This window comes from Crotalus tigris, unplaced genomic scaffold, assembly GCF_016545835.1.
Source record: "Crotalus tigris isolate CLP2741 ecotype Arizona unplaced genomic scaffold, ASM1654583v1 scf7180000019478.12717781048:2074007, whole genome shotgun sequence".
Lineage (NCBI taxonomy): Eukaryota > Metazoa > Chordata > Lepidosauria > Squamata > Viperidae > Crotalus > Crotalus tigris.
The window spans coordinates 1,242,913-1,270,768 of NW_024097560.1; the positions used below are offsets into that span (position 1 = coordinate 1,242,913).

The following is a 27,856-nucleotide window of genomic DNA, read 5'->3' on the forward strand; positions in this document are numbered from 1 at the left end:
AAAAGAGGACTCTATCGGGATCTGCCTGTGGCTCCCAGCCTCAGTCCATTAAACTCTGCGATATATTGTGAATTTAGCTCTAATTCCTTCTTAGAATCCAAACGTGTCCCATAAATGGATGATGATGGTGATTTGATTTGAGAGTTTTGTTCGCTGACTTTCAAAATGGAAGATATTTTTTAAAAAGTAAAAAACCGTTTAGTTCCCTTTCATCAGCAGATCCGGCTGCAGAGAAGAAACAGATGGGAGGTGTCTTCCCATTAATCCATCATTCTGCAATATTCCTTTCCACAGCCCATCCGTCCCCTTAACTGATGCTGCCAGCACCCTGATTAACTTTGTTTATCTCTTAATTAGGTGGAGCATTGCCTGTCTCGTGCTTAAGAAGTAATTGTCTGATTAATGCCTCTGTATTTGCATTTTCATTAAGAGCCCCAAATAACTTTGGCGGCAATTAGCTGCCATGCGATGCACAGATCGGGAGGAACTCTAGAATGACAAGTTTTAAGCTCATTATGTAATAATTGTAATATCGATCGCTGATAATGGGGCATGGCTGTTGGATACTGGAAGGGGGAGCTGAGTGGTGGTTCAGAAGGTGGAACCAATTTGGCTGAGCGGATTCCTCACCTTTCCTTTAACCTGGGATCTTGTGGACCACGAGGACCGCACCCCAGAGCTCCATCTGTTTCCGAAGTGGGACCGATCAACAATCTCCAGGTCAACCGTCTCCTTGTCAAGCCAGTTTCTTGCTGAACCAGCTTTGCTTCTGGTGTCTGGTACCCCAAAGTGTGTTGCTGGTGAAAAGAGCTTTTTTTTCATGCCACGGAGAAGATCTGCATCCATCAGTTTATTCCTGTATGAATCGGGAACTGATCTGTATACGCCTCTCCTTTATTTATTTATTTCTGAAAACCCCAGGAACCCTTCTGAGCTTCACCTGAACCTCACAAGGTGGTTCCCCCCAGTCTTTAGCGGCAGGAAATGCAACAGCTGAGATTTCAAAAACCGCTTTAGGGCTTAGCGCGCCGTCAGGGTTCGTTAACGCAATGAAAACAACAAGCAGAGGAAATGGCCCTAGAAAGAAAGAAAGAAAGAAAGAAAGAAAGAAAGAAAGAAAGAAAGAAAGAAAGAAAGAAAGACTCCTTCTCCTCCTCTTTTTAGAGTTTCTGCCACTCTCATTTTCTTGCAGCTAGAAAATGCTGCAGTCTTGTCAAGCGAGGGCTGGAGAAAATTGGAGCATTTAGCCAGAACGCAGCTCAGCTCCTGCTCTGCCACTTTCAGTAATCACAGGCTGAGTGCTGGGAGTTTTTCTTCTCTCCTGCTCCAAGATCTTTCCTCCCCCACCCCGTCCAAAGGAAATAGCCTTCCTTTGCAGCAAATGGACAGCTGGGAATATCATGGTGTGGGCGGTGAGAGCCAGAACAGCCGTGGACAGTGGAATCCAGGGGCAGGGAGGCAGGATCTGGGTACAGCTAGTCCAGAGAAAAGGAGGACTTGGGGGGGGGGAGGATATGATAGCAATTTTCCAAATATCTGAGTGGCTGCCATAAAGATAATGGGGTCAACTTATTTTCCAAAGCACTAGAAGGAAAGTCAAGAAACAATGGATGGAAACTGATCAAGGAGAGAAGCAACCTGGAATTAAGTAGAAACATCCTAACAGGGAGGCCAATTAACCAATGGAACTGCTTGCCACCAGAAGTTGTGGGTGCTCCAACACTGGAGGTTTTTAAGAAGAGGCTGGACAGTCACTTGTCTGGAATGGTGTAGCGTCTCTGGCCTGAGCAGGGGGCTGGATTAGAAGACCTCCAAGGTCTCTTTCTTCTCTGTTCTGACATATGAGACAAAACCAATATCCATGCAATACTTCTGATGATGCTCCTCAAAACTGTTCTGCAACCACAAAGATTTGGAGCTGATCTCCCAGGTTCCGCAGAAGGCCTTAATAGATGGAGGGAACAAGGAGAACACATACCTGTCCATTCTAAGAAGGTGTCTCCTGCTCACCTTCCAAGGTGGAAGCTTCAGCACCAAGGATAGCTTCTGAGTCTGGACTTGAACCAAGCAGCTCAAGATGCTGTTCTGGCAATTAGCAGCCAGCAGGGTGGGGTTCTTAAGGGGGTTGCAACCTTTAAGATTTCTGGTGGGTCATGTTTGGCTGTCTTCTCCAAGCTGTTATTCTTCTACCAGATGAGCTGAGTTGCTCTCGAATGTATCAGCCTAGTAAGAGGTCCGCTCAGATGCCAACCAAGTCCCACTTTCCCCCATAGAAGCACTGTTCCTTGATGTTTCTCGGTCTGCTTATTTTGGGGGTCATGGCAAACGGCGTTTGATCTGTGTCCTGATGTGGCCTACTTTCTAAAATAGTATGGATTAAGGCCCAGACTTCACCTGAATTTTGGCTACTTCAAACACAGGCAAATCTTTGTTCCTATTTCACTAGTTTGAGGTCACAAGGAAGCAAACTGGCCCCTGGAGGTGTGCTCCTAATTTGAAATTCTGCATTTTTAGGGATGCATGTCCTTGGCTCAGCTGAATTCATCTCCTGGCAGCTCCCAGTTCCAGAGTTATGCTCTGCAAGGAATGTCCTGGCTCTAAAATACGCTCTTCCCCACCCAATAGAAATGGCTGAGGGTCAATTACCTTATTAAACGGATCCCTGGCATAGCCATTGGCTCTCCTCAGGCATTACCACCACGGTCCACATTGATCTGTTGAGTCAAACCAGCCTGCCTCTGCAGAGGGCATGGAAGGACTGCAGGACCGCCGCAGGTCAACCACAGCACTTCTCTTCTCTGGCAGAAGCAAATTAATTGATTCTCTCAGCCAACAGTGGGAGCACTCATATATCACGGAGTAATCAAGGAGAGTCTGGACAGATAGCCCCCAGGGAAGGAAGAGGGGAAGGATGCACCAGGCCCTTTCGGTCTTCTGCTGGAGGGTGCCCAGGCCAGCCCCCTCACTCTGGCCTAAGATCTGCCAGCCCTGACAGGAGGAATGGCAGGGAGACAGGAAGCCTCTGACCAGCCAGGGTTGCCCAGCCAAACACCCAAGAGCAAAGAAGGAGCTTTGGGGATTAATAACATTTCTTTGACCAAGGCTACCATTCATGCCTCTCTCCTCCTCCCAGGCCCTGCGCTCTGTCTGGCCTTCGCTAAGCACACCATGGATTTTGCAAAGTGTACACTTGTCTGATTAAACAGGAAAGAGACAGGAGGAAAATGCTAGCTCAGAAGTTTTGCATTGCTTCCCTCTCTCCCCTCCTCTCTCTCTAAGCATCTTCTGTACATTCTGAATAGTTTTAAAATTATTTTAAGGGACTCCACACTACTTTACTGTGTAATTATGAACCCAACCAAAAGGTCAGAAAGATGAATGAAGGCAAATACACGTTTCCCAGAATAATGTTGCAAGATCCAATCTGGGTTGGTCACCGGGACCAGAGGTCGACCGAAGAGGCAGATTGGATCTTGCAATCAGAAAGACAAATCTGTAGTTAAGAAGATCCAGGGGATCAGCTGCCTTTAGCTGGAGTGAAGAATTCATTTCTTTTCGTCCAAAGCTGACACCTGGCCACAGTTTTGCCTAAGCTGATCCTGATCTGCCGGTTCCTAAGGAAGAGGATTTGGTGTTCAGCTGCCACTAGACAGTCACAGAGTAGGTCCGAACGGGTCTCTCTTTAGGAAATGGAGGGTCTCCTTCTGAGAGGCTCCCCCACCCCTTTGTTCCAGGAAGGATATTTCTAGAAACACGGAGGGAGGGGGGGATGATTTGTCCATTATACAAGGCTTGTCCCAGACTTGGAAGCCGAAAGCTGCAAGCGAACTCTGGAAAGAGAGGCGAAAGGAAGCCCCTCTCCAACCTGTGGACTCATTTCCCCTTTAATCTTTTAATCTCCTTCCTCCTGGCATTAATCTGCAAGATTCTTTTTGTCTTTATCCCCCAACAACTGAAACAATAGGAGTTAAGGCGGAAGAAAACAGCCATTATCTAATAATTTTGTGGGTCTGAAATCTTCTTACAGGACTTATTTAGCTCAGAGATCTTTTTCGAGGGACAAGATGGCCCTTCTTGGGCTTTTACGTCCAAAGAGCAACAAAGAGGGGTGTGTGTGTGTAATAACAGGAGGGAGGTTTTACAGATTAGGGATGTGGCCTCTTTTGTATCTGGGACACTTGATTGGTACCGCTCTCTAGCTTGTTCTGGGATCTCCGCACCAGTGTATCTCGGCCACTCACGTGGACCTCCTGGGTGAACTCTCCTTCATCCTGGGCTGCGTCTCTCCACCTGCCCCCCTTCCTCGTCCTTTCTGTCTCGCCAAGGAGCCTCGCCTGGAGCTCTGGGACTCCCCGTCGAGCAGCCGTCCGCCCCTCCGGAAAGGCAGCCCAGGGGTCTCCTTTGGAGAAAAGCTCCGCGCTTTCCTTTCACCCTTGCTGGAAGACTCGGGCAGGGGAAAGGCGCCGAGTTCCCTCTTGCGGCTTTGCCCCCGAGGCCCCGGGCTGCTTCCCCCAGCCCCCCTCTCCCCCGGAGACCCCCGACTGGGGGGACGGAGCCTCTGCGCTGGCAGCTCCTTTGCACGGAGGGGCCACGGCGGCGCCAGCAGCGAAGGAGTTAAGCAGGAGGCAGAGCGAGAGGCTGGCGAGCGGAGCCGGGCTCGGTCGTAGGCAGAGAGGGAAGCCGAGCGCGCTTGCTGGAAAGAGACGCGGGGCGAGGGCAGCCCTTGCGGCGCTGTGAGCCTCCGCAATCCGTGGCGGGGCTGTCCTCGCCAGCCTGCCGAGTCCTGGATGACCAAGAGCTTTCTTCCCCGGGTCAGACGCCGCGCAACGCCAGCATGTGACTCCCACAGGCGAAGCCAGCCCGCCATGCGGGGCTCCAGAGCGCCGGATGCTCAGAGTTGCCGGATCGGAAGCGAGGACGGATCCATCTGCCTGCAGCCCGCCAGCTTCGGGCAAGACCGCCCCCCCAGCCTCCCCAGAGCGGTTCTCCTCCTCCTCTGAACGCCCGGGTGAACCTGGGGTGATGTAGGTTGCATCTGCATTCCAAGCCTCGCTCAAGGATCTGGCATTTCCAGAGTGATGCCCACAGGAGCCTGGAGGTGCCTGCAGAAGCTGTGAGGCTGAGGAGGAGGAGGAAAGGATTTGACCTCAGATGACCTCAGAAAGGTGACTTCCCCCAGGTAAGAAGCCAAGGGGCATCACCCTCACTCAGGCAGCATCCTGCACCCTTTGAGGTCTGGGTTCACCTGGGAGAGGCAGGGAGGGGTTCCTCCTGTGGCCATTTGGGTAAAGGTTTGCTCTGGGTCTGGCAAAGAGGACCGGGGTCTTGTCACATCTCCCCTTCCCCTTTCAGGTAGGCAGGTTGCCTTCTCTTCCTTTAGGTCCATGGGACAAAAGAGCCCCTCTTTAGGGTCTTCCATCTCCCAGCGGGGAAGTTGCAAGGGGCATTTTCTCTGGGTGGACGAAGTGTTCCTTCCACCTTCTTTTCCCCCAAGACCCTCCTTCTTTGAGAGAGGGGGGGGGTCCTAGGAAAGACGGGCCCTTCGTGTTCTGGGCCAGCCCACTTCAGGTTCCGGCTGGGTTGCGGGAGGGGGCTTGTGTCTTTGCCAGGAGGGACATGAGACCTTAATCCCCCCAACCTCTGGGGACGGGAGAAAGAAGGGAGCCTTTCATAACTCAGAACAGGGCAGGGCAACTCGCCTAAAGCTGGTTGCTTGGCTGTTATCTCTTGAAATCTTGGATTAATGACCCGTGAATGACTCTTCTGCATCCCCTTGGCTCAGAGATGGGGAGGGGACCAAGGGTGTCTGTGGGGTAGGGGATTCTGCCCACATTTTTCAGGCACGTTGCAGAGAGGCTACCCTGTGGCTGCAGTTGTAACCACGATGGCATGAAATTCACGGCCAATTAGCCCAGAGGGAAAAAGAATGGCATCGAAGAATGGTGTGTGTGAAAGCCGGATACTTTAAAGCAGAGAAGATGCTTCCTGAAGAATGGGGAAGCCTCTTTTGGAAATGATTCAGAGACCAAAGGAAACAAATTGGGATTGGTTTCAAAAGAGATTTTCTTAAAAGTTCCACGAAGGACTTAGTTGGAGGGTGGCATCTAAAGGAAGGAACAAAGTGGATCAGCTGCCCGGAGATGCACAGTAGATGTTCTCCTGGGGTCAGGACTGTGAGCAGACTCCTCTTGCTGGAGCTAAACTGCTTCTGGAGGTCAAGAGGCCAAGCACACTTCCCTTGGGCTGCTCCAGCTCCATTGGACAACATCTGGGGATAGAGTGTGTTCCATCTGAACAGCTGTGCTAAGTGTGTGGATGTGGGGAGAAGGTGCTTCTTTGAAGACCTGGGACTGAGGTATTAGACAAGCAGGGAATCTGGAGGCCTTCCACCCAGGAGAGACATTTGGGTATAAATAACTGGGGATAACCCAGCTCCTTATGCATCCCAGCTTCTCTTGCTTGTGTTTTGACATCAGTGGATGTTGTTTCTCCCAAATAAGATTCTGCACCCGGGATCCCATTAGAAGATCAGCTCCAAAGCTGGAGTGGGACCAAAAGGCTTATCCAGATGGGTTGAGATCCAGCAAGGCTAAGCTGAGGGGGGGCTGATGGGTGGGTTCTGAGTGGCCACATCCTCATTGGCTTGAGTCAAGCAATGATGTGGCTGTGGCTTGGGTGGGAAGTGATAGGTGGAACAGGAGGCACCATACATGGGATCCTGTGAAGTCCTGAATCCCAAAACTGCAGGTCGGAAGGAGCCCAGCACAGACCGGCATCTTTAGGGCGGTTTCTAACAGGGCCCCATTGCAGGCAGAGGAACAGCTGGCCACTTTGGGATTAACTTGGCCTGTTCTAACTTCCAATTTTCAGAGTGAATAATCTATAGAGACCACATGTCGGCCAAGAGAGGGAGATGTTATTGTATCAGTAGCTAGCAAATGGGATCAAGGGCTTGGGGGTTTGATCCCTTCTCCAGCTCAGCTGCCTCCTTCCCACCCACCCCCAGTCCAGCAGCTAGTTAATTTTTTTAAGTGCATCCATTGCAGGCAGCACAGAGGGATTGTTTTAAAACCTCCCTTTCCTCATCCGTTTGTTCACTCATCTTCTGGAAAGCCCTTCCCTCTCTCCGATCACAAATGCAGCTGGAGGGTTGTGGTGGTGGAAGAGAGAAGAAGGCAAGCGGGCCTCTCTGAGGATAAGTGCACTGCAGCAGGAGGAAGCATTTGGGGCCAGTCTACCAGGGCCGCCCAACTCCCTTCCTTAAAAGGAGAGGCTTCAACTGGTACCATGCCCAAACAACATGCAATGGTCAGGCAGCCATCTTTGCTGGGGTGAAAGGAAGTGGTTGCATTGACAAGAAGTCACGTTCAGGGTTTCCTTCATTTTATATTCCTTGTGTCTTCAGATTAGGGGTAACTGTGGCCTTTGGCCGTCCCCTCCAGCAGCTTGGACTCTTTTGGAGAGCCCCAGTTAGACCCACCTGGTTGGAGGCCTCGCTTGGCTTCCATCTTGGTCACCAAAGGCGATGCTCTGTGTGACTTTAACGTCCTTCCAGAAAAAGAGCCGGGGTGACCAGACAGGGCCTTCTCCTTATCAGGTGGCTTGGGTCCAGGAGAGGATGAAGTTGTGGACCAGATCTGAAGATCACTTGGAGGAAGTGTTTTGAAACCCAGCTGGAGATGCAGGGAGCATTGCTGAAAAGCTTCTTCCCACCAGAAACTGGAGCTGACCCTACCAGTCTCAGGGACACATTTTCTAGGGAATGACTACGTGGTGTGACCAATGTCTTCCTCTGGTCTGCCCCAAAAGTGCCACCAAGGAAAACCGGCTGATGCCACACTCCCAAATTAGAAAAGAGAGAACAAATGTCTCTTTTTAGTTCTTCCAACATATGTTCATGATTTTAATTGGCTTCCCTCGTCCGCCCTTGCTGCACGCATCTTTCAGCGTCTCTTTTTTCTCAGATCTAAATCTCCCAGTCCTTTTTTGACTGTTGAACTCAGCCAGAGGAGACAAGAGAGAAATATTTGGACCGTCATGTTTGGAGAACTTTCTCAACCTGGTTATTGAACAAGCCCATTTTCTGAGCTTGCAAGAGGTAGAGTAGCCTAAATAAACCTAACTTGGATACTTGACACATCCCAAACCAAGGTTGGTGTGTTGTGCCGAGGCATTTCCAAGGCTAATGGGCAGTTTTGAGTCCAGCATTTAAACGTATGGAGGAAAAAAGCTATTTGTAGATCAGAGTTCCCCTTCACACGACTCATGGGCCCCTTATGGAGCCTTGTTGAATGAGGCTTGTGCACATAGGTTGTGTATGTGTCTTTAGGTGTCTTTTTTTCTTCTCCGAAGCCATTGCTCAGAATAACCCCCTCTCTTTTTGTCAACAGAAGCCTTGGTGGAACCCTTCCCTTGCTCTTTTCTTCTCAAACAGCAGGGAAACAGGAACTTCTCTTCCTTTCCACCATGTTTCCTCCAGCTTTAAGGGAAGAAGACCAAACAATAGTACAGGCTAATATTTGCTTTGCATTTTTTTTTCTGTTTTATTTTTAAAAGAATCTTAAAACAAGGGAAAAAAAAAAAGACTTGCAAGGCCCAGTTATGGCTTTCGTGACTGAATGAACAGCCACAACCGCCCAGAGGAAAATTAGAAACAGGCTCAGCCTGGGGAGAGGCTCGCAAGGCCTGATGGGATGGGTCCTGTGGTCCCACCGCCTCTGGCTGCCCCGTTCCAGAAGAGGCTGCTGTTCCCCCCCTCGACTGGCATATTTCGGCGTCTCTCGAAAAACAGCTGCTCCTTCGGGTGGGTGGCATTTGAAAAAAGCAAAAGAAATAAAAGCCACCTTGATCTCTTCCCTTAAAAACAACAACATGACAATCTGTAGCAAGTCTGAAGCATTAAATTTGCATCAAGGCAAATCTCAATTAATTAGAGGCCTGATTAATACTTGATGCATGTGCTTGCCTTCATCTGCAAACAAATTAGAAGTTGGCAACGTTCTAATAATCTGTCCGGGCATGGGGCGAGTTGCCTTTCTTTCTTTCTTTCTTTCTTTCTTTCTTTCTTTCTTTCTTTCTTTCTTTCTTTCTTTCTTTCTTTCTTTCTTTCTTTCTTTTCTTTCTTCATTTATTTATGTTCTGCATCATTTAGACACCCCCTCCCCTTACTGAGAGAAACCCAAGTTTGGCCAGACTTACGGAAGGGATCAGCCAAGTCAAGAAATCCCGAAGTGTTAAGTTGGCAGGGCTGGCATGGTGGGTCTCCATTGAGCTGGGGGGGGGTGACACCCTTCGACATTCAGCTCTCTCGAGGGAATGAAGCCGTGTCCTCTAAAGTGCCTGGGATTATGGGAGCTTCTTCCAATAATCTGGAAGGCACCAGGTTGTGGAAAGGGGTTGCGTAGGATTAAAATGTATTTAAAATGCAAAATCCATAGTTTTCTAATGAGAGTGAATCCTGATTGCGTAATCAAAGTCATCCACCCTCCTTGTTGGTGCTTTTTGGGGTGCTGGGAGTGTCTGGTAAGGTTGCCATTTTCAGGGCTGGGTGAAGCAGCCTCCAGATTCTGCTTACCTTGCCTAAAGCAGACTATATGACGGGGCTGGAGCAAGGTCCTCCTTCAGTCTGGGAGCAAAAGCTGAGCTGGCCCCTTAGCCAGGCCTGGGCCCTGAAGCAAACTTCCTTTTGTTCGCCACTGAGCCCTGCTGAGATATCACCTAGCAGATGAGGGAAGAATGCGGCTTTCTTAGGCTGTCTGGGGTCTCCTATTACCAAACATCCTGGCCGTCTCTTCACTTGTTTTCCAAATCTTGGCCACTGATGCTTTGCTTCTTCACTAACTGTCCCCATCCTGCCCTGTTCAAGATTGGGTTTTAAGGGAGAATCCCCGTCTTTGGGACAGGACAAATCCCTGGGGGGGGGGGTGGCAAGGCAGAAGGTGGAGAAGGACGGCTCTCTTTGACGGCCACCTTCTGCACCTCCTGGTCCTACAGCTCACCTTTTGGCTTGTGGCCTTTTCATTGGGGGGGGGGACGGGACAACGAGGTCTCCTAGTCTTGGGGAGGACAGTCCTCCAAGCCTTGGACCCCTGAGAATTGTGGTCCTGGCTGGCTCCCTCATGGCATGACCTGATCTGCAGCCCCAGCCAGCAGTTCGGACTAGAATTTCATTTATCGCCAGATGTTGGGCTTCTCTTTGCAACTCAGTCTTAACAGCTGCTACTGGTTGCAGTTTCACATAGGAAGAAATGTTAGACATAGAAAAAGAAACCATAGTAAAGCAGGGGAATAGCGAGCCAACAGTGCAGTTTGGAGCTTTGCCCTTAGGAGCCACCGTGGTGCTACCATCGCTCGTTCTGGGTTTAGTTCTTCTGAATCACCTTTCTTGGCTTCTCTTCTCCTCCCGGCCTTTCCTGAACTCATAACTTTTCTCAGGCTCTCCGGTGTCTTTTCGGGAGGCCGAGCAGCCCTTCCGAAGAGCTCAGCTTTCTTTCCTTCAGGGAGAAAGGCACTCTCTGCCCACATTTGAGCAGCCTGAATATGCAGGAATGCCAGGCTGGGCCAGAGGAAGGGGGAAGGGAATGAATGCCATCCTTCAGCCGATGGGGGGCATCGCCCTCTGGGTGATTGGCAGGTGGTGCTCCATCCTTGCAGTAACTTTCCAGCCCCTCCTCCTCCTCCTCCTCAGCTGGGAACTCAATGTCTACAATAGAGACTTTGTCTTTGCTCAGTTGCGGTTCTCTTCTTTTCTTCTACTTGTCCGGAGAATCTGGGGCTGCGACAGACGCCTGTCGGGCAGTGCCTGTGCGCACTTTGCAAGCTCAAAGAGAAGGCAAGTTTATTGCAGCATTTGCTAGTAACAGAGCAATTGAGAGAGCTGAATAATTTAGTGCCCCTTCTGTTTCCTTGTCAGCTTGTTGTGACTATGGAAGCCCTCCGAAGTAGATGGCCTTATGAAAGGGCCAGGCAGGTGGAGGTGCCCCGGATTACGGTTTTAATTTTTCCTCTCTGCTATTGTAAGACCCACACGTCTTTTATTTCCAAAGCAGGAACAAGAGGCAGCAAGAGGAGTGTTTTACTTTTCTTCCAGCCCTAAACTCCACTGCTCCAAAGGCCGGGATCCGGTTTGTGTTGTTTTTATGTTGGCTGAGGAATTATGGGAGCTGAAGCCCACAAGTCTTAAAGTTGTCAAGGTTGTAGACCCCTGCTTTAGCCGGTCAGGGCAGCATTTGCACCTGCAACTGTGCTTCTTCTGCTGAACGGCCTGGAAGCAAAGAGGGCCTGGCTCTCTAAGGGCCTTCCTGATCCGAAAGGAAGAGAAGTGAGGATCCTTTGCAACAATCAGGGCAAGAGAGAGAGAGACCAAACCAGGTTAAAATCAGCCATAAGCCCTACGATTGCCCCAATCAAGGCTCAGAACAATTGCAACGGAGGCAGTGAGAGGCTGTACCTGTTGAGCATCCGTCTGGAGCTCCTCAAGGAACAAGAATCTCTTCCCTCTCCAGGCGATGCACTCTGGAAAAGCTGTCAAGGCACTTCTGAAGATCAGCTTATACCAGGCACAATTAAGGGGGGATTGCTCTGAGATGCTTTCTCCCACTGCCGCCTACCTCAGGCTGAGGGGCTTCTCTCACTCCAGTCCTGGGCTTAGGACATCCCTGCCTGCCTCACAACTCTGGGAGACCCAATGGGGTGGCCAGAAACAAAGCTTCCTCTCCCCCATTCCCTCCCAGTGGGGGGCAGAAAGCTGGGGGAATCACCTTCCTTACTCCAGCCTTCTTGCATGGTGGGATGGTTGACAGGGATTGCCTGGTAGAGAGATCTTGATTTTGACTCTGCATGAGGTGATAATGAGGCCTTCAAATGTCACTCTTGCTAGTGGGGAATTTCCTGCGGACCCACCTTGGCAGCTCAGCACCCTCCAGACAGCTGCAAACAATGATTTTGAAAGGTGCAACCAGAAGGTTTTTTTTCCCCAGCTGGGAATCATGAATTGCAAAGCAGAACCGAGGTCCCCAAGGACTCGAGGTTGTAGTAGAAGAAGGAGAAGAAGCAGCATCATTTTTTTTCTTTCTTTCCAATCTTTCTCTCCCCTGGAACCGCAGAAGCTCCCCCCCCCCGTTGATTGCAATAAATTTCACGCTTCAGAGACAAAGACGTGTTTGGATAGTTATATGAGGAAGCAGAATTAAAACATTTATTTATACTCCACGCCGTCTGTCCCAGTGATATTTTTTACTTAATCATCTCGAGACAGATGGTAGGAACACCAGAGTCCATTAAACTAGTGGCGTTCGGTCTTCCTCATTTAGTTTCTCCTTCGCTGTTTCTGGGTTTTCTCATGGTTTTCTTCGCCTCCACTGGCAAGGGAGACCTTAACTCAATTCTGAGAGCAGAGGAAGGTCCTGTAATGCAGCCAGAGCTGTGGATATCTCTAAAACTCAATCAAGCCAGGGATAGCCAAGATTTTATTCCTGCTAGGAGATCTTGCCTCCCTGCTGTTGCCTTCTACAACAGCATCCACCTCGTTGTAGGAGAACAAGGGCCTCTTCAGGTAGGTCAGCATCATTACCAGCCCCTTAAGTTGAGCCAGGACAAGGATGATGGGTCACTGGGGGTGGAAATAATCCAGCATCTTTTGGCTTGGCACATGGTGGTCATAGGAAAGACTATGGAGATCAGGGAGAGGGCAACATAATGGGCAGTGGAGCATGGGCAATGTTCTCTGAATAACTTGCTTTCTGAAGCCTCCCTTGGCTGGGAGTGACCTGTAGGGCAGTGTTTCTGACCCTTGACCACTTTAAGATGGGTAGACTTCAACTCCTTGCTGGCTGGGGGATTTTGGGAGTTGAAGTGCACCCATCTTAAAGTGGCTCGAGTCGAGAAACACTCTTTTAGAGAAGGTGGGACCAAGAGAAACCCTTGCAATTGGCCCCAGTAGCCAATCAGAGGTGCCTGTGCCATGATGTCATAAAGCTCACCCCACCCTCTTTTGCAGCCTTTGCTCTGAGACCCACGGCCACTGACCGCAGGAGGCTTTTGTGAAACACCAGCAGGAATCTGGAATCCCTCCCAGGTCATGTGAACGCTGCTGAAACTGGGAAAGAGAATGGAAGTTGCAGGGAACCTGCCCCCCTCCTCATCTCCAGAGACAAGCGGGGTTTAAAACCATGATGGAGAGCTCCTTTAGTTCCTAGCTCAAAGAGAAATGTCTTCCTATTTTAATATTATCTTTTCTGTTCATTTCTAGGTTGAATTTTCTTCCAGCTCCGTCACAATGAATGGACCTTTGATCAGCTGTGTTCTTGGACATTATTGTGTACCTCAAAACTCCTTGGATGCATCTCGGCTTTGGTGAACTTTCCTTCCGAGGCAGATGGACCTGCCAGTTAAAAGCAGCAGCAGCAGCAGCAGCAACCCCTGATCACCAGGTTGCCCACGATAACTTCATCATTGGCTGCTCTGTGGCAGGAGAAGACCAAGGACTAATCCCAACGGTCAAGAACCCCACGTTTATTTGAAGCAATTTTGCAACTTTCTCATTTTGAATCAATGCATGGAGAGTAGTGTCCGAGCTGGGCTGATCTACTGAGAAAATTGCACTGAGGACCCAATCGTGGCACCAGATTCGTGGCATCAGATCCATGGCCTCTTAGACAGCACACAGAGATTCCTGCTCTCGGCTCAGAAGGGTGTTTTCCAAGTGGGCACCTGTCCCTTGGCTCATTTCTCCACCCGGTCCCCGTAAACATCCGTAATGACGCTGGCATGGCCAAGCTCTTGCTGAAATTCCAAAGATACTTCCGGCGGAAACCCATCCGTTTCTTCACCTTGATTGCGCTCTACCTGACGGCTGGCAGCCTGGTTTTCCTCCATGCTGGCTTCAGCGGGGAGACGAGGGTCCCGGGGGCTGTCCCCCGGCCCAGCAACAATGCTGCAGCAGGGACTGAAGCTCAGTTGCTGGGGACGCTGCCACTTGGCAGGGAATTTCAAGCGATGCCGGAGTCCCTGGCCTTGGCACGGCGGTACGGGACCTGGTTCAAGAGCCCTCCGAAGGACGCGGCTGGGAGGAGCAGAGGTGATTACAGGGAGACGTGGTCTCGAATGCTCAAGGGGAAGAGTGTTCATGAGAAGGAGGAAGATAGAGGTAACGTTGCTTTGGGGAAGAATTTGGTTCAGGAGAATGTTGGGAATAGCATGCAGAGAATGGAAATTGAGATCTTGTTTTTACCCCGGTTCCTCGGAAAGACAGGTTGCCTTCTTTCGAAGGGCTGGTTCAAAACATTGTCTAGTTTGGGGGCAGGCTGTCCTTTAAGGCTTCTTTAGTCTTTTTAGCTGCTACATCACGCGTTTGGCTCATTGGGTTAAACCCTTGTGTTGCTCCAACCCAAATCTTACTCATCCTTTCCTTGTATCTTTTGATTTTTGCACATTGTTTCAATGTTTTTCCATCTATTTCACAAATTTTCATCCTGAGGCGGTTTGTGCCCAGTGGCACAACTCCCCCGAGGTTTTATTTCTCAGTGTTGCTGACTTGCCTCACAAGCTTGGTGTCATTTGTGATTTTAATTAGCACTCCCTTTAAATTGTTACCCATCATGTATCTCAATCCTAGTTGATGAGTTTTCAGGATTCACCTGTTTGCCATCCATTCCAAAATGCTCTGTTTGCTCCAGAAGTTCTCTTAGGGTGCTTGATCTGTTACCCATCCATCGAATAGTTGAGTCTATCTGATCTCTTTACAACAAGGCTCTTTTGCAGCTATATCAGATTTTTGAAATCAAGTTATACTATATTCCTGATGTACCCTTTATCTATCGGCTGTGTGGTTTTACTGGTGGGGGTGGGAAGGTAAACTTTTGGTCCCTAATTCTGGATAATCTGCTGCTGCCCCAAATAAATGAATTGTTTTCTTGCTGTCCATCAAAGGATTGCTTAATCATTTCTTCTGCCTCTCCCGACCTGCCTCTTAAAGATGGGAACAATATTTGGACATTTTAATTGTCTCAATTCCTCATCTATTCCTACCAGAGTCTCCTAAGATTGCAGCCGGCAGGTAGAAGTAATCTGTCTAAATGATTAATCTTTTTCTCTCTTTTTTAATATACTTCAAAGAACATAACTGTATTTCCAGGAAAACAAAAACAAAGCACTTTGTCTGATTTTGTCAAGACAGTTCCCTGTTAGAAATCGGGTGGAGAAGAATAAATCATTGCATTCCTGCACCCCCCCCACACACACTCCATCCAAGAAATGTAGTAAATAAGGAAACATGGAGGCTGAGAGAAAACGTTCCTTCTGCAGAAAAGAGCCAGGAGGTTCTGGGATCCATGAAGCTCTTCAGAAAGGTGGGGATGGGATGGAGCAGCTGGCCCAGACTGGAAGGTCTTCCAGCTTCACCAGCTTCCCTTTCATGTTGCCCATTGGGTGGCATCTGTGCCCTGAGGGCATTTCAGCATCTCTGAGGGCCTCAGTCCCTCTGCCTGACAAGCTGGTGAAGCTGGGAGACCTGGAGGACAGTCATCTCCTAAAATAGAAAGATCTTTCCTCCTTCCCTTCCTCCTTCTCTCCACATTCACATCATAACTGAATTTTTAAAGGTTTAGTTCCTCATTTCATGCATTCAAGACTGCCTGACATCTGGAGAGCCCAAGGGTCCTTGCTCCTTCCTGGCACGGAGGCAGGGAGATGTTTTGGGTCAAGATTGCCGGGAGCAGCCTTCCCCAGCTGTGGCCACTTATTTATTATTTTTATTTATATATTCAACGTATGTGCCAGCCATCTCACTCTGCCAGACAACTCTGGGCAGCTTACCATTAAATATAAAAATAATAAGAAACATTAAGGGCAGAGACAAGTAGCCAAGAGAAGATTGCTATGGCAGTAGCCACGTCCAACACAGAGGACCCCGTCAGGACCCCATGACTGAGCCAGGTTTTAATGCCCTTCTGGAGGGCCAAAGGGATGGGACAGGCTTCCTTTCCAGGGGCAACATCTTCCAGAGAACGGGGGCCACACCAGAAAAGGCTCCCTTCATAGGTCCTTCGTCTTGCATAGCAGATTCCTGATCCAAAGTCCTTTTGTTTTGATCGTTCCCAAAAAGAAGCACCTGAGTTTCGGCTTCCTGGTGGTTTTTAGCCTCACCTAGGTTTTTTCTCCCCAGCAAATAGCGGGGAGGTGGTGGGCCCGTTCTGGAAACCCTTTCAGCCAGTCTCATTAGACTAATTTGATCTGACATTCCAGAATTTCTAGCAGATGGCGAGGGAGGTCCAATTGCCACCGACTGTAGCCTTGCTTGGCAGGCCCAGGAATATGCAAAGCATCCCTGCAATTAACCTCTGGGAGGGCAGCTCTCCGCTCTGGCTGAGCCCAGAAATGACTGGAACAAACTGGGGGTGTCTGTCCTGGACACGATTTGTCCTCCCTCCCTTTGTCAAGGATCCACAGGGGTGCAAGAGCGGGGGGGAGGGGTGCCCATCTCATCCACTACTTCTTTGGCCAGGAGCCCCATCTGGACCAGGGCAGGGGGCTCAGGTGGAGGGGGCTGAGCAGACCAGCCCTTTGAAAACCCCACGGACAGGAGTATGTGTGTGTGTGTGTGTTTGTGTGGAGAGTTGGGGGATTTTCTGCAAGACTGAACTGAAAGGACTTTGCTATCGATTGCCAACCTTTTTTTCCTCCCTTCTAAAGTTTCTACACCCCAAATTTAGTGACAGGATTCGGGGCGTGTGGGTGTCCATGCAATTGACTTTAAGGAAGTCCCAAGGCAAAAGGAAACGACTTCCCAGGACTCTCCCTTCCTCCAAGATGTCACCTGTTGCACTACTGTGGTTTGTTGCACACCCAGCCAGATGTTCAGACTGGATTTGGTGTTTTTATCCGCCTATCGAGTCCTTCCCAGGGACCTGGGAAAAGCAGGTGGGGATGTCTGATGGTGTTCAAGGCCTCGTTGTAGGATGCCAGCTGTTCCCAGTAAAGCTGCCTGCTGCAATTGACTGATGGTGGATTTGTCGATGGCGATGGTGTGTACTATAAAGCCAGAATGTTATTATTTGCCTTATTATTAGAGTTTCCCTTATTAGCACATTGAAAAGCCGAGGAGAGAAATGAGCACAAATCATTGGCCGGCTGTGCCAGGACCCTGCTGGCGGGGGATGATGGGAATGGTAATTCAGCACCTCAGTCCAGTCTGGATGGCTCACTGGACTAACTTCAGCCTTGGTCTCCTTTCAGATTCAAGACTGACTCTGGAAAGAGCAGAGCTGTAGCGTTTGGGGAGTTGAGCCAACTCTTCCCCAGCTGGGTAGGCGACCCATCTTGGCAAGCGGAAGGCTGAAGGTGGACTGGCAGTGCCACCGCTTCCTTCCCCTTGCTGTGCCAGAAACAGGCACGCCCAACAGGTTTCCTTGCACCAAGCCCGGTCTTGTAAATCGAAAGAGCCATCAGTATGCAGGAGCACGTGCTTTGAATTCACATCCAGGCACTGGCAAGGCTGGCTCGTCACTCTGACGGATGGCTCCCTGGACAGGCAGGGCAAGTTTCGGTGGGAGGAGGGAGGCTGTGCGGTGGTTAGAGAATCCTGCTAGGGATGGGATCTGTAATCTGTAGGTTTTACAAGGATTTTTTAAAATGCAGAATCTGAAAAACAGCATGGGGATTCTCCCCAGACCAGGTTATGGCTGAGAACTGTCACTCTGGACAGTTCATTTTGCCAGGTCTTCCCCATGACTCTGAGTTAAGACCTGGAGTGCGTCTCTCTCTCTCTCTCTCTCTCTCTCTCTCTCTCTCTCTCTCTCTCTCTCTCTCTCTCTCTCTCTCTCTCTCTCTCTCTCCCTCCCTCCCTCCCTCCCTCCCTCCCTCTCTCCCTCTCTCTCTCTCCTGAAGCAGCCTCTTCCTTCCAAATGCTAACATGTCTTCTCCTTTCACCAGCAAAATACATCGGCTGCTATGTTGACAACACCCACCAAAGAGCCCTCCGCGGAGTGTCCTTCTTCGACTACAAAAAAATGACATTGTTCCGTTGCCAGGACAACTGCGCCGAACGGTAGGGTGGCAAACGACACTAGGACTTCATTAAGTTCAGGCATTGAGGGGCATTTCCCTCTTTTGGGGGTGGGCAGTTCCAGGTTCTCCCTGGGACTATTTGCCTTCCTCTCTCACAGCCCCCCCCTCAGCCACGAGGGCAGCTGGTCCAGGTCTTGTGCAGGGCCTAAGGCTGGACTCCTGTGGGAAGGATCGGCAGACATTTTAGGACCAGGGAAAGCAGACGTTGATCAGTCCCATTTTATAAATTGGAAGGAAGGTCTCTTGGGTTACATTGCATTGATTAGTTGGGGAGGGGGAAAGCGAGGGGCACGATGTCAAATGGTTGGAGCCAAATCATGCTGAATTGGAGTTATCTGGGAGACTTTTTTGTAATTAGAAGGGTTGGGAGCAATTCAGAGAGGGAGGGAGGGAAAAGAGATGCTGAGCTGTACAGACCAAGAAGAACATTCCACTGAACCTCCTTCCCTAAAGAACATCAATTAATTTCCTTCTCCTCCAATTTCTTGACCCACAAACACTTTGCGATTCTGCTCCGAGGCAGGACTTCCTCCTGTGACTGCTGTCTGCTGGAGATTTTCCCCTTGGTTCTTGCTTCAGTGGCAAAAGACACATATCCATCCCCACCCGACAAATCATCACACAATTCAGCCAGAGGTGAAGTAGTATGGCTGCCTACAATCCGTAGAGTGATGGTAACCTTTCCTCTTGGGAAATATCTGTTTTCCTACCTGCCTGGAGTAAATCTTGTGAGCAGGAGTAACATTTGGCAAAGACACTGAATCGCATTTCCCTCCCTGGCCCACTTGATAGGAAGGGTAGAGATCCACTTTGACTCTTTCTGCTTGTTGAATTGATTCCTCGTAAAGCTAATGGTTGGGGTGGCAAACGAAGAAATAAAGCTGAAAGGCGATGGGACTGATGCCCAGAAATCCATCCTGATCTTGTCCCTTGTTCCTGCCCTGTAAATCTCCATCAACTGGCTCAGAATTCCTCAAGGTAAGCCCAAGTGTGGCCTTGATTCAGCTAAGCCAGTTTGTGCATGATGATGACACGGTCAGCGTCCATCGTTCAGGGCTTCAGCCGCTGTGCACAGTCACTGCCCAGGGAGGGACATCTGGTCTCTCCCACATTCAGGGTGCCTTTGTTTTGGGCAGGGGCTACCTGTACGCAGGGCTGGAGTTTGGGGCAGAGTGCTACTGTGGGCACAAGATCCTGGCCGTGAACGTGAGCGACACCGAGTGCAACATGGAGTGCAAAGGAGAGAAGAGCAGCTTTTGTGGGGGAGCAAACCGGCTGTCCATCTACCGCTTGGAGCTGGCACAGGAGTCCACCAGGAGGTGTGAGTGTGGCTTCCATTTTTGAGGGCGTTGCCACAATGTTGTTCTTTTGGTTAACTGGAGGAAGGGTCTCATGCCCAGAGCATCCTTAGCGGGTCTGCAAAGGCTTTTGGATCCTAGCGAAGGAACCTCCCTCTGCTTCTCTCCCCAGATGGCAGTGCCATCTTCCGCGGCTGTTTCCGTCGCCCAGAGAACCTCTCCTTGGCTCTGTTGACAAGCAGGACCATGAGGAACATGTCTGTGGACCGATGCGTTGACCTCTGCACAGGAAAGGTGAGCCAAAGAGGCTGCTTTGTGCCCCAAAGCCTGGCACGAGGACGTAGCTGTTCTCCAAAGCCCCACATCTGGACCGCTAGCTCCATCTCCCTCAACTCTTCCTGGGTACCCATGCAGGCTCCACGGAGGCATTCTTTGGCCTCCAGCTGCCACTACTTGACTCCTGGGTGGGACAGCCTCTCGTCTCTAGGGGCTGTCAGGGGGTCCGGCAGAAAAGAGGGGCTGGAATGTGGTGGGAGCCATGCTGGGCCCTGAAGGGCAGAATCGGGAGAGCTGGGCACCCTTTCTCCCTTCCCAGGGTTTCCATGAGAGTGCCAGCCCTCTGCCTCAGCCCTCCCCATTTGGCAAGCAGGAGCTGACATTCATCCATCTTTGCTTGCAAAGCATTTGCCCCACGCCTAGCAGTGAATTCTCCCTCCCTTCTAGGAATACCCTCTGGCAGCTCTGGCTGGCACCTTCTGCCACTGCGGTTTCCCCACCACTCTTTTCTCCTTGCATGAACGAGAAGGCGAGCATCTTTGCGCCCAGAGATGCAGCGGGGAGGAGTTCGAAAGCTGCGGCACTTCAGACTATTTCATTGTATATCAGACCCAAGTGCAAGGTATCAGGGGCGGGGGAGGTGCCGGGGGGGAGGGTCCGGGGGCCGTGGGTCTTCAGAAGACCCCGACAGTCTCCTGTTCCATCACCAAGGGGGTCTGGTGGACACTGGGTCCAGCACCTCCTGAGTTCACCTTAATACCCACTTCTCTGGTTATTAATTTGTAAAATCATAGCATAGTCCCTGCTCTGGGGTAGGAGTTACAGACCCTCTTGCCCAGTGTTTCTCAACCTTGGCCACTTCCAGACGGGGGGCTTCCAGAACTGCAGCACGAGGAAGGAGAACGCTGTTCTTTCCCTCGTCTGAGGGTGCAAAGAAGAGAGGCGTCCTCCTTCCTTGAGGGCTGGAGAAGGCTTCAGACGTAAACCTTAGAATGTGCTAAACTCCCAGCTGAGGCTCAGCTCCCATGTAAAAACTATACGAAATAAAGACCTACATTTCTTAAGCCAAGCGTCTGTTCTGGAAGCTCAAGGAGACAGCTTCAAAACCTTCTACTCTGGAGTTCTGCCAGTTAGTCTTGGGGCAGGGGTCTTTAAACTTGGCCCTTTTATGACTTGTGGACTTCAACTCCCAGAATTCCTCAGCCAGGACCTGGCTGAGGAATTCTGGGAGTTGAAGTCCACAAGTCATAAAAGGGCCAAGTTGGAAGACCCCTGGTCTGGGGCAACCGAGAGTCCTCAAAGGCCACCAGAATGAGCAGTCTGGGATGGGCAAGGAAAGCCCTTCTCCTTTCACCGTGCCCTCAAGGATGCCTTCAGAGGGGGGAGTTGTACAGAAACATCTCCTTTGTGAGCTCAGGAACCCTCTTTCCTTCTCCGTTTCACAGACAACCGATGTATGGATCGGAGGTTTCTCACCACGCGAGCCAAACAGTTGGTCGCCCTCGCCAGCTTTCCTGGAGCTGGCAACACCTGGGCACGCCACCTCATTGAACTGGCCACGGGCTTCTATACTGGGAGTTATTATTTCGATGGCTCTCTTTATAATAAAGGTGATGGCATGGCTTTCTTGGGAGTTGAAATGACTTGGGGGGGAGAATCAGAGAGGGGGTTGGACTTATCCTGAGCCGTTGAGGGGCCCTCAGCTGAAAACCTCATTCAGCTAGGACAGGTAGGCAACCTTGGCTCTTTTATGACTCATGGACTTCAACTCTCAAAATTCCCCAGCTAGCCAGAGCTTTGACCCCACCATTTATTTCAAACTCTGCCCAGCCCAGACAATTTGGGACTTTGCCTCTTCCAGCCATCACTTTATCATCTTCCTTCCTTTCTTTCTCTCTCTCTCCCTCCCTCCGTTCCTTTTGAATTATCAAGCCAGCTTCAGATCCTTTTTTGGAATTTGCAGTTGCCTGGAGACCAAACCATGAAAGTTCTAGCTCATTACAGTTTAAAAGATCCGTGGGAGAAAAAAGACAAATTGATTAACAAGCAGCCCCTTTTTTTAGAGAAAGCCCTGGTGCATGTTCAAGGGTAGCTTGGCATCCCACGGAAAAGTCCATTACAGCCATCAGCCTCCGATCATCTCAGCAGGGAAAGGAAGGTCTGTGCTGGGACTTAACCAATCCCACCAGGGAAAAAACGATGCGCGATTCACGACTCTCGTGTCTGTAAAGCATCCGTTGCAGCTGACTCGTGAGAAGGGAACCTGAAGCCAAGCCTGCGCAAGAACTTGAAAAGTACCACAGGATAGATTGGAAGGGACCTTGGAGATCTTCTGCTCCAATTCCCTGGTCAAACAGGAGACCCTGGACCATTTCAGACAAGCGATTGTCCCATCTCTTCAGTGATGCAGCACCCACAACTTCTGAAAATTTCTAAAAATAATATTAGGGCCTTTTTGGACCTAATTTAACCTCCTGTTATCCTCAGAGGACAGCCAGGCTTCCTGTAGCGGTTGTATTAACCGTCCTGGCAGAGAAGGACAGCTCAGATCGTCAGGCTGAGGTTTATTTTTCTAACCTATGTTGGAGTCCCGCTGAAGAGGGGGAGGATCATTTCCAGCGCCTGCAAGGATCAGAGCGATTCAAGCTCTGCCTTTCCTCTCTCAGCTGAATCACATTCTCTGGGAAATCCCTCAAAAGGATCTGCAGCTGTGACAAGGAAGATTAAGGGAAGAAATCCAGGAAATGCCCGCCTGAAAGTCAAAGGGGGCTTTGGAGGAGAAAGAGGGAGAGAGAAGGAGAGGAGGGGGGGGAGAGAGAGACAGTTTCCTGAAAGCTTGACAGCTTTATCCCTATGTAGAAAAAGGACTATTTTCATTTTAGGATCTCCTCCCAATTAGTTCCTATTTTAAATTATTTTTCAACAGCCAGTCAATGTGAAGACCCTCCTCGTGTGAAATCATTCTTCATGCCTTTATCTTTCTCTGTCCCTTGCCTGGCCTAGCCTTTCCAGAATTATCAGACCAGCTAAAGAGTTGCAGACCCTTCCTCTCATCCTCCCTTCCTTTCCCCATATTTGCTGCTCACGGCTCGCTCTTTCTTTCCCCCCCTCTCCTTGCCACCCCTGCCCAAAGGGTTCAAAGGCGAGCGGGATCACTGGCGCAGTGGGCGGACGATATGCATCAAAACCCACGAGAGCGGGCAGAAGGAGATCGAAGCCTTCGACTCGGCCATCCTCCTGGTCCGCAACCCCTACAAAGCGCTGATGGCGGAGTTCAACCGGAAGTACGGGGGCCACATTGGCTTTGCTTCTCAGGCCCACTGGAAGGGGAAGGGTAGGTCTGGCCATCCGCCCAGCTGGGGTGGGTGGTCTTCCACATTGCAGTCTCCTGCAGCTCCCCCACGTTCCTTGAACTTCAAGGCTGAGAAGCTGAGATGCCAGGACAGCGATTCTGGACAAGCTAGGTTGAGTGCAGGTTTTAGAGAAGCCACAACGGACCAGGATAAGCCTCAACCTAGACTGATATGGCCTATGCTGCTTCTCCCCACCTGTGTGCTCTGAGTGAGGGTCACGTCTCAGAGAAGAAGGGGTGGATGGCCATCCTTTCAGTCTCCATGGACGCTTGACCTCCAACTTTCTACCTTCATAGTTCTTATTAGTCAGCTGTGTAGAACTGAAAGAAAGCTGATCTTTAAAAAGTACAATCTGTGTTTTGCTCCATGGCATTAATTCTAAGATGGCCTTAGGAAAAGTTCCACAGCAAAGTTTTAGGATAGAATTTTACAGGGTGAGCCGCCCGGTTTGTGTTTAATGAAGCTATTTAAAGCTTTTGTCTCTGGTCGTGGGGAGGATAAAAGTTCAGGCAGACCCTGAAGATCCCAAGGAAGGTTTAGCAAATAAACTGTTTTCTTCCTTCACTCAGAATGGCCAGAGTTTGTCAAGAATTATGCTCCGTGGTGGGTGACGCACACCCTCGACTGGCTGAAGTTTGGCAAGGAGGTCGTGGTGGTTCATTTTGAGGACCTCAAGAAAGATCTCTTTGTCCAGCTCAAGAGGATGGTCAGCCTGCTGGGGGCCGCAGTTCACGAAGACCGCTTGTTGTGCGTCGAGGGACAGAAGGACGGAAACTTCAAGCGGTCAGGGCTGAGGAAGCTGGAGTATGACCCCTACACTCCAGAGATGAAGAAAATGATCAACGGCTACATCAAAACGGTGGACATGGCTCTGAAACTCAGGAACCTGACAGGTGTCCCAAAGGACTATTATCCCAGATGATGGGCAATGGCTGGGGCAGAGGAACTGATCTCCTTAGGAGGTGCCAACTGGCTTCTTGCTGGCCAGGAACCATTTCCACCCAGTGGGTGGTGTGGGAGGACTCACCCTGCCGGTGCTTGCTTTTAAAGAACCCTTCTGCATGAGCAAAGATGGCGATTGTCATGATTGACTGAAGATGTTTTGGCCAGCCTGTCTCCAGAAAGTGAGGTCCATGGGTGGGAGGTTTTGCTGCTGCTGTTGCTGCTTCTGCTGCTGCTTTTTTTCTAGGGGTTTTGTGTTCCTTCCTGCCCAAGTAAGACCACTCTGCTCTTCCTTAGCTGGTTGCCTTCTTGAACCCAGTTTGAAATAAGTAATTTAGTTAAAATCTCACAATGTGGTTGCCTTCCTTGGTTCTGCTGACCCCAGAAGAATGCTCTGTTGTTGAATCCTGGACTTTTAGACCTGATTTACTGTCAAAGGCTGGTCAGGATGGATTAACTGACCAGTGCTGAGCTTTGTGCTAGCAATATAATTTCTGCATCTTCTTTCGTGGGGCAACCTCAAAGCCGCTGGACTCCATCTGAACGATCCTCAGGTCAAATGCTGCCCATTAAACCAACATTTTGTTAATATCTCTACGGCTGTAGCTGTGGTCTTTTGTGCAGTTCAGTGTCTGTGTTTGGGAGGGTGGCACTATTTTGGATATGAGTTGGTATATCATCTATTATCTGTCTGTCTGTCTATCTATCTATCTATCTATCTATCTATCTATCTATATCTCTATCATCTATCATCTATCTACTTTCTTCTTCTTTCATTCTCTTTTGTATGCATAAAGGCAAAGGCAGGTTGGGGGAAAAAATCCATTAGGTTGTTTTTCAATTACCTAATGAGAAACAGTTTTGTTCTGTGACCGCCAAATGCTGAGAAGGAGCAAGGGATTGCAAGGGATGAGAAGAAGCTTGGAGAACGTGAATAGCAGCCTTGTGAGAAAGCAGAACTGCCTGGCCAAAGTCCAGAAACAACTGGGCTGCCCGTTGCGACATATCTCTGCAGCTTCTACTGGTTTGTGGGGTGTCATTTTGCATTTCCAAACAGAACATTCCTCTTTTACATTGTGCTGATGCTTCTCCTGTGGCCAAGAATCTGCTTGCAAAGCCAGGCTCCCCTGCTCACTGGGAGCCACCCAGCAGGAGATGGATGAGTGCCGTGGCCTTGGGGAAGGGCCAGAGCTGAGTAGAACGTGACGGGCGGCTTCAGTCCAGCAGCAGCTGGAACATCACCAGGGCTAGATGTGGGTTTTCAGGACTGTGGGTGTGGGAAGGAGGGGCTGGAATGCTCCCTACCAGAAGGGGTCTGTGCCCTCCCCTCCCTCCTTTCCTGCACAGCTCCTCCCTTGCTCTCTTCCCGCTGACCATGGTGCTGAATACGAAATGAGCAGCTCCCACTTGGTGTCTCCACAGGTGCTCCCACCGCTAGGTCTTCAGCTAAGCCCCTGGAGATGTCAATGGCATCTTGCTCAGATCATTTTGAGGAGGGGTTGATGGTGATGGGCTGCAGATCTCTTCTGCCTGGGGGGGGGCCTCTCCTTCCAGGCCAAGGTCTGGGACATTCTTGCACTGCCCTTTCCTTGTGTTGATGCAGTCGTTAATGGAGAAAAAGGGAGTTCATAATCACAATGTCTTTGGAAATTGGGGAATACAAGCAAGTCCATGCAATTCCAGGTCCTTAAGAGGCCATGCACACATGCTTTGATGCCCATGGTAGGCACAGAAATAGGAAAATCAGCTGACCAAAGGCCGTTTGGGGGATGAGATGTTAAAGGAAGGAAGAGGAGGAGGAGGAGAAAGGAAGGGAGGGAGGGAGGGAGGGAGAAGGAAGGAATGAAGGAAGGAAAAAAAATTTGTCTCCAATATTGTAGTTACGAGAGTCCAGAATCACTAACAAATAACTGCAGCCTTCAAGTTAAGATTTTCCAGTGTGCATCTTAAATTTGATTCCTGGTTTCATCCTAATTGTGCTCTCACATCATAGTTAACCAGGTCATGCCAAGACTGAGCAAATACATTCCCACAAAAGGCTAAGATGCCTGAGCGTTCATTGTGATTCGGATTTGCCATCCCCATGTTGTGTACACGTAGCTCATTTGGCTAGAGTCTGTGACTCAGGATATGGTGCAAATCCCCCCAAACTGATTAATTCAGAAGTGCTGGATGCCAGTTTCACAATCGGAGGGACTTATCACTGGATTACAGCAGATCAGGAAACTTCAGACAGGCAGATAAGAGAGCTAGGAAAACGGATCTTCCATCTATCTGCCTGTTTCTCTTTTCTCAGCCCTTTGGTGTTGTTTTCCTGCTGCCTTGCAGAGCAACGCAAAACACTCGAGAAATGCCCTAGAATGGGAAGACTGCCCATTATGCAAAATCCAGCTACTTTTGCAGATTAGGAGAAATCATCCCATTTCCCACTGCCGTAGAAGTTGTGTGGAGGGAGACCACCCCCCCCCAACAAATTGTTGCCAGGGCAGGAAAGAAGAGGGCTGTTTATTCCAGAGAATTGTACCCCGCTCCTTGACCCATCAAAATATGGATGCGGCTCTTGCTTTAATCTCTAAAAACTTCCTTAGGATTTTGCTTTGCTTTGCATCCCACTGGCTTATTAATTTTTGAGATGCCCCCTCCCCAGGAGGCAAAGACAACCGCTGGTTGGTTACCTAGTGGTTGCTATAGCAACCCTGCCTTCACATTCCAACCCAGGCTGGTTCTCCCTGTAAAATTTGAAAATATTTTAGACGGGTGGCTGTTTCAGCAGATGGAGAGAAATGATACAGAATGGAAACAGGTGAGTGTGTGGCCTGAAAAATGAAGAGACTTTCCTTTTTGCTCAGGTAAAAATGGTCACACACCTCCAGTGAACGGAAAGCCCTTTTGATCTCCTCCAGGGTAGAGACCAAGACTGAAGGTGGACGGATGGTGCTGGTCCCAGAGGCATTCGGTTAAGGAATTCATTGGTTGCTAAGTTGGCTCCCAATGAAACATTGAGCAACTGTAGGAAGCAATCAATTTCCTAAGATACTTTGCAACGTCAAAAGGAGAGAGAGAGAGAAAACTAGGAATAAAGTCCTTTAGATTTTTCATGCCTCAATGGCAGACTGAAAGATCCTGTTTCCAATCCTTCAGAAGACAGCATTAAAACATGGTTTTTATAAACATTTACAATGGAGCTCTGCAGAGTATAAGACTATTGAGTATTTACATCTGCACTTGGAAAACAGCTGCCTTAATTGGGGAAGCACAATCCATATGGAAACCAATTTGCTAGGACTACCTGTTCACAGACAGAGTACAGACTCTCGATGAAATGAAGCACCCCACGCTATGCCTCTTCTGGGGAAGATGGAGACAGAATACTAAGCAAATTCCTCCAGTGGGGAAGTAAGGCCGTTGCAATTAGCAGAAGCAGAAAAATAGGGATGCTTTTCCTTGCTGAAGATCACAAATGTCAGTTTTAATTTAGATGATTTGGGGAGAGGGCAGTTATCAATATAATCCAGAAAGTTTTCCAATCGTATAAAAGCAATAAAATGCATAGGAAGAGGAGAGCCTAAGTCTTCCATGCCGTGACATTCATCCCTCCACAAAAGAAACATGTTTATTTATCACTTCTACATTTTTTTCCATAAAATTTATGGTCAACCATCTGCCAGAGCACGGGAACTGGGCTTGAAATGGGGATCCGTCCAAGCAACGTGGCACCCCGAGAAGAAAACAAATATGTCTTCCTTTTGTCTTGCTCAGATCCATTTCTCAAACAAAAGGGGTGATTTATGGAAATAACACACCACATAGCTTTGTTTCCAAAGCCTGACAGCTAACTGGGAGGGGGGAGAACCACACGCCACCCTGTGATTATGGAAAGCAAGGCAAGGCTAGACTCAAATGTTATGGGTGTCACTGAGAGGA

At 49.6% G+C, this 27,856-nt stretch overlaps 1 protein-coding gene across 7 annotated transcripts; it reads left to right on the top strand.

Moving 5' to 3' along the window:
• The first annotated feature begins 3,706 nt into the window (after nucleotides 1-3,706).
• On the top strand, nucleotides 3,707-24,525 carry WSCD2 (WSC domain containing 2). 7 transcript variants are annotated; one of them, XM_039362768.1, is made up of 9 exons: nucleotides 3,707-5,179; nucleotides 13,250-14,146; nucleotides 17,929-18,043; nucleotides 19,200-19,384; nucleotides 19,534-19,655; nucleotides 20,085-20,259; nucleotides 21,083-21,247; nucleotides 22,771-22,921; nucleotides 23,560-23,791. In XM_039362768.1, the coding sequence occupies exons 2-9, from the start codon at nucleotides 13,768-13,770 to the stop codon at nucleotides 23,654-23,656; spliced, it is 1,389 nt and encodes a 462-aa protein (XP_039218702.1). In that variant the 5' UTR covers nucleotides 3,707-5,179; nucleotides 13,250-13,767; the 3' UTR covers nucleotides 23,657-23,791. The 7 variants fall into 7 exon arrangements, with proteins under 7 accessions (XP_039218702.1, XP_039218701.1, XP_039218700.1 ...); XM_039362763.1 differs by having other exon boundaries at nucleotides 3,712-5,179; nucleotides 22,771-22,971; nucleotides 23,560-24,525; XM_039362765.1 differs by having other exon boundaries at nucleotides 3,712-5,179; nucleotides 13,250-14,077; nucleotides 22,771-22,971; nucleotides 23,560-24,525.
• Nucleotides 24,526-27,856: the final 3,331 nt, after the last annotated feature.

What these genes read in the sequence shown, in the direction of transcription:
- WSCD2 (XM_039362763.1), top strand. Translation starts at nt 13,768, where the DNA reads ATGGCCAAGCTCTTGCTGAAATTCCAAAGATACTTCCGGCGGAAACCC. An exon ending in ATATCAGACCCAAGTGCAAG is followed by an intron (nt 20,260 to 21,082) that starts GTATCAGGGGCG and finishes TCCGTTTCACAG; the next exon opens with ACAACCGATGTATGGATCGG. An exon ending in TGGCTCTCTTTATAATAAAG is followed by an intron (nt 21,248 to 22,770) that starts GTGATGGCATGG and finishes CCCTGCCCAAAG; the next exon opens with GGTTCAAAGGCGAGCGGGAT.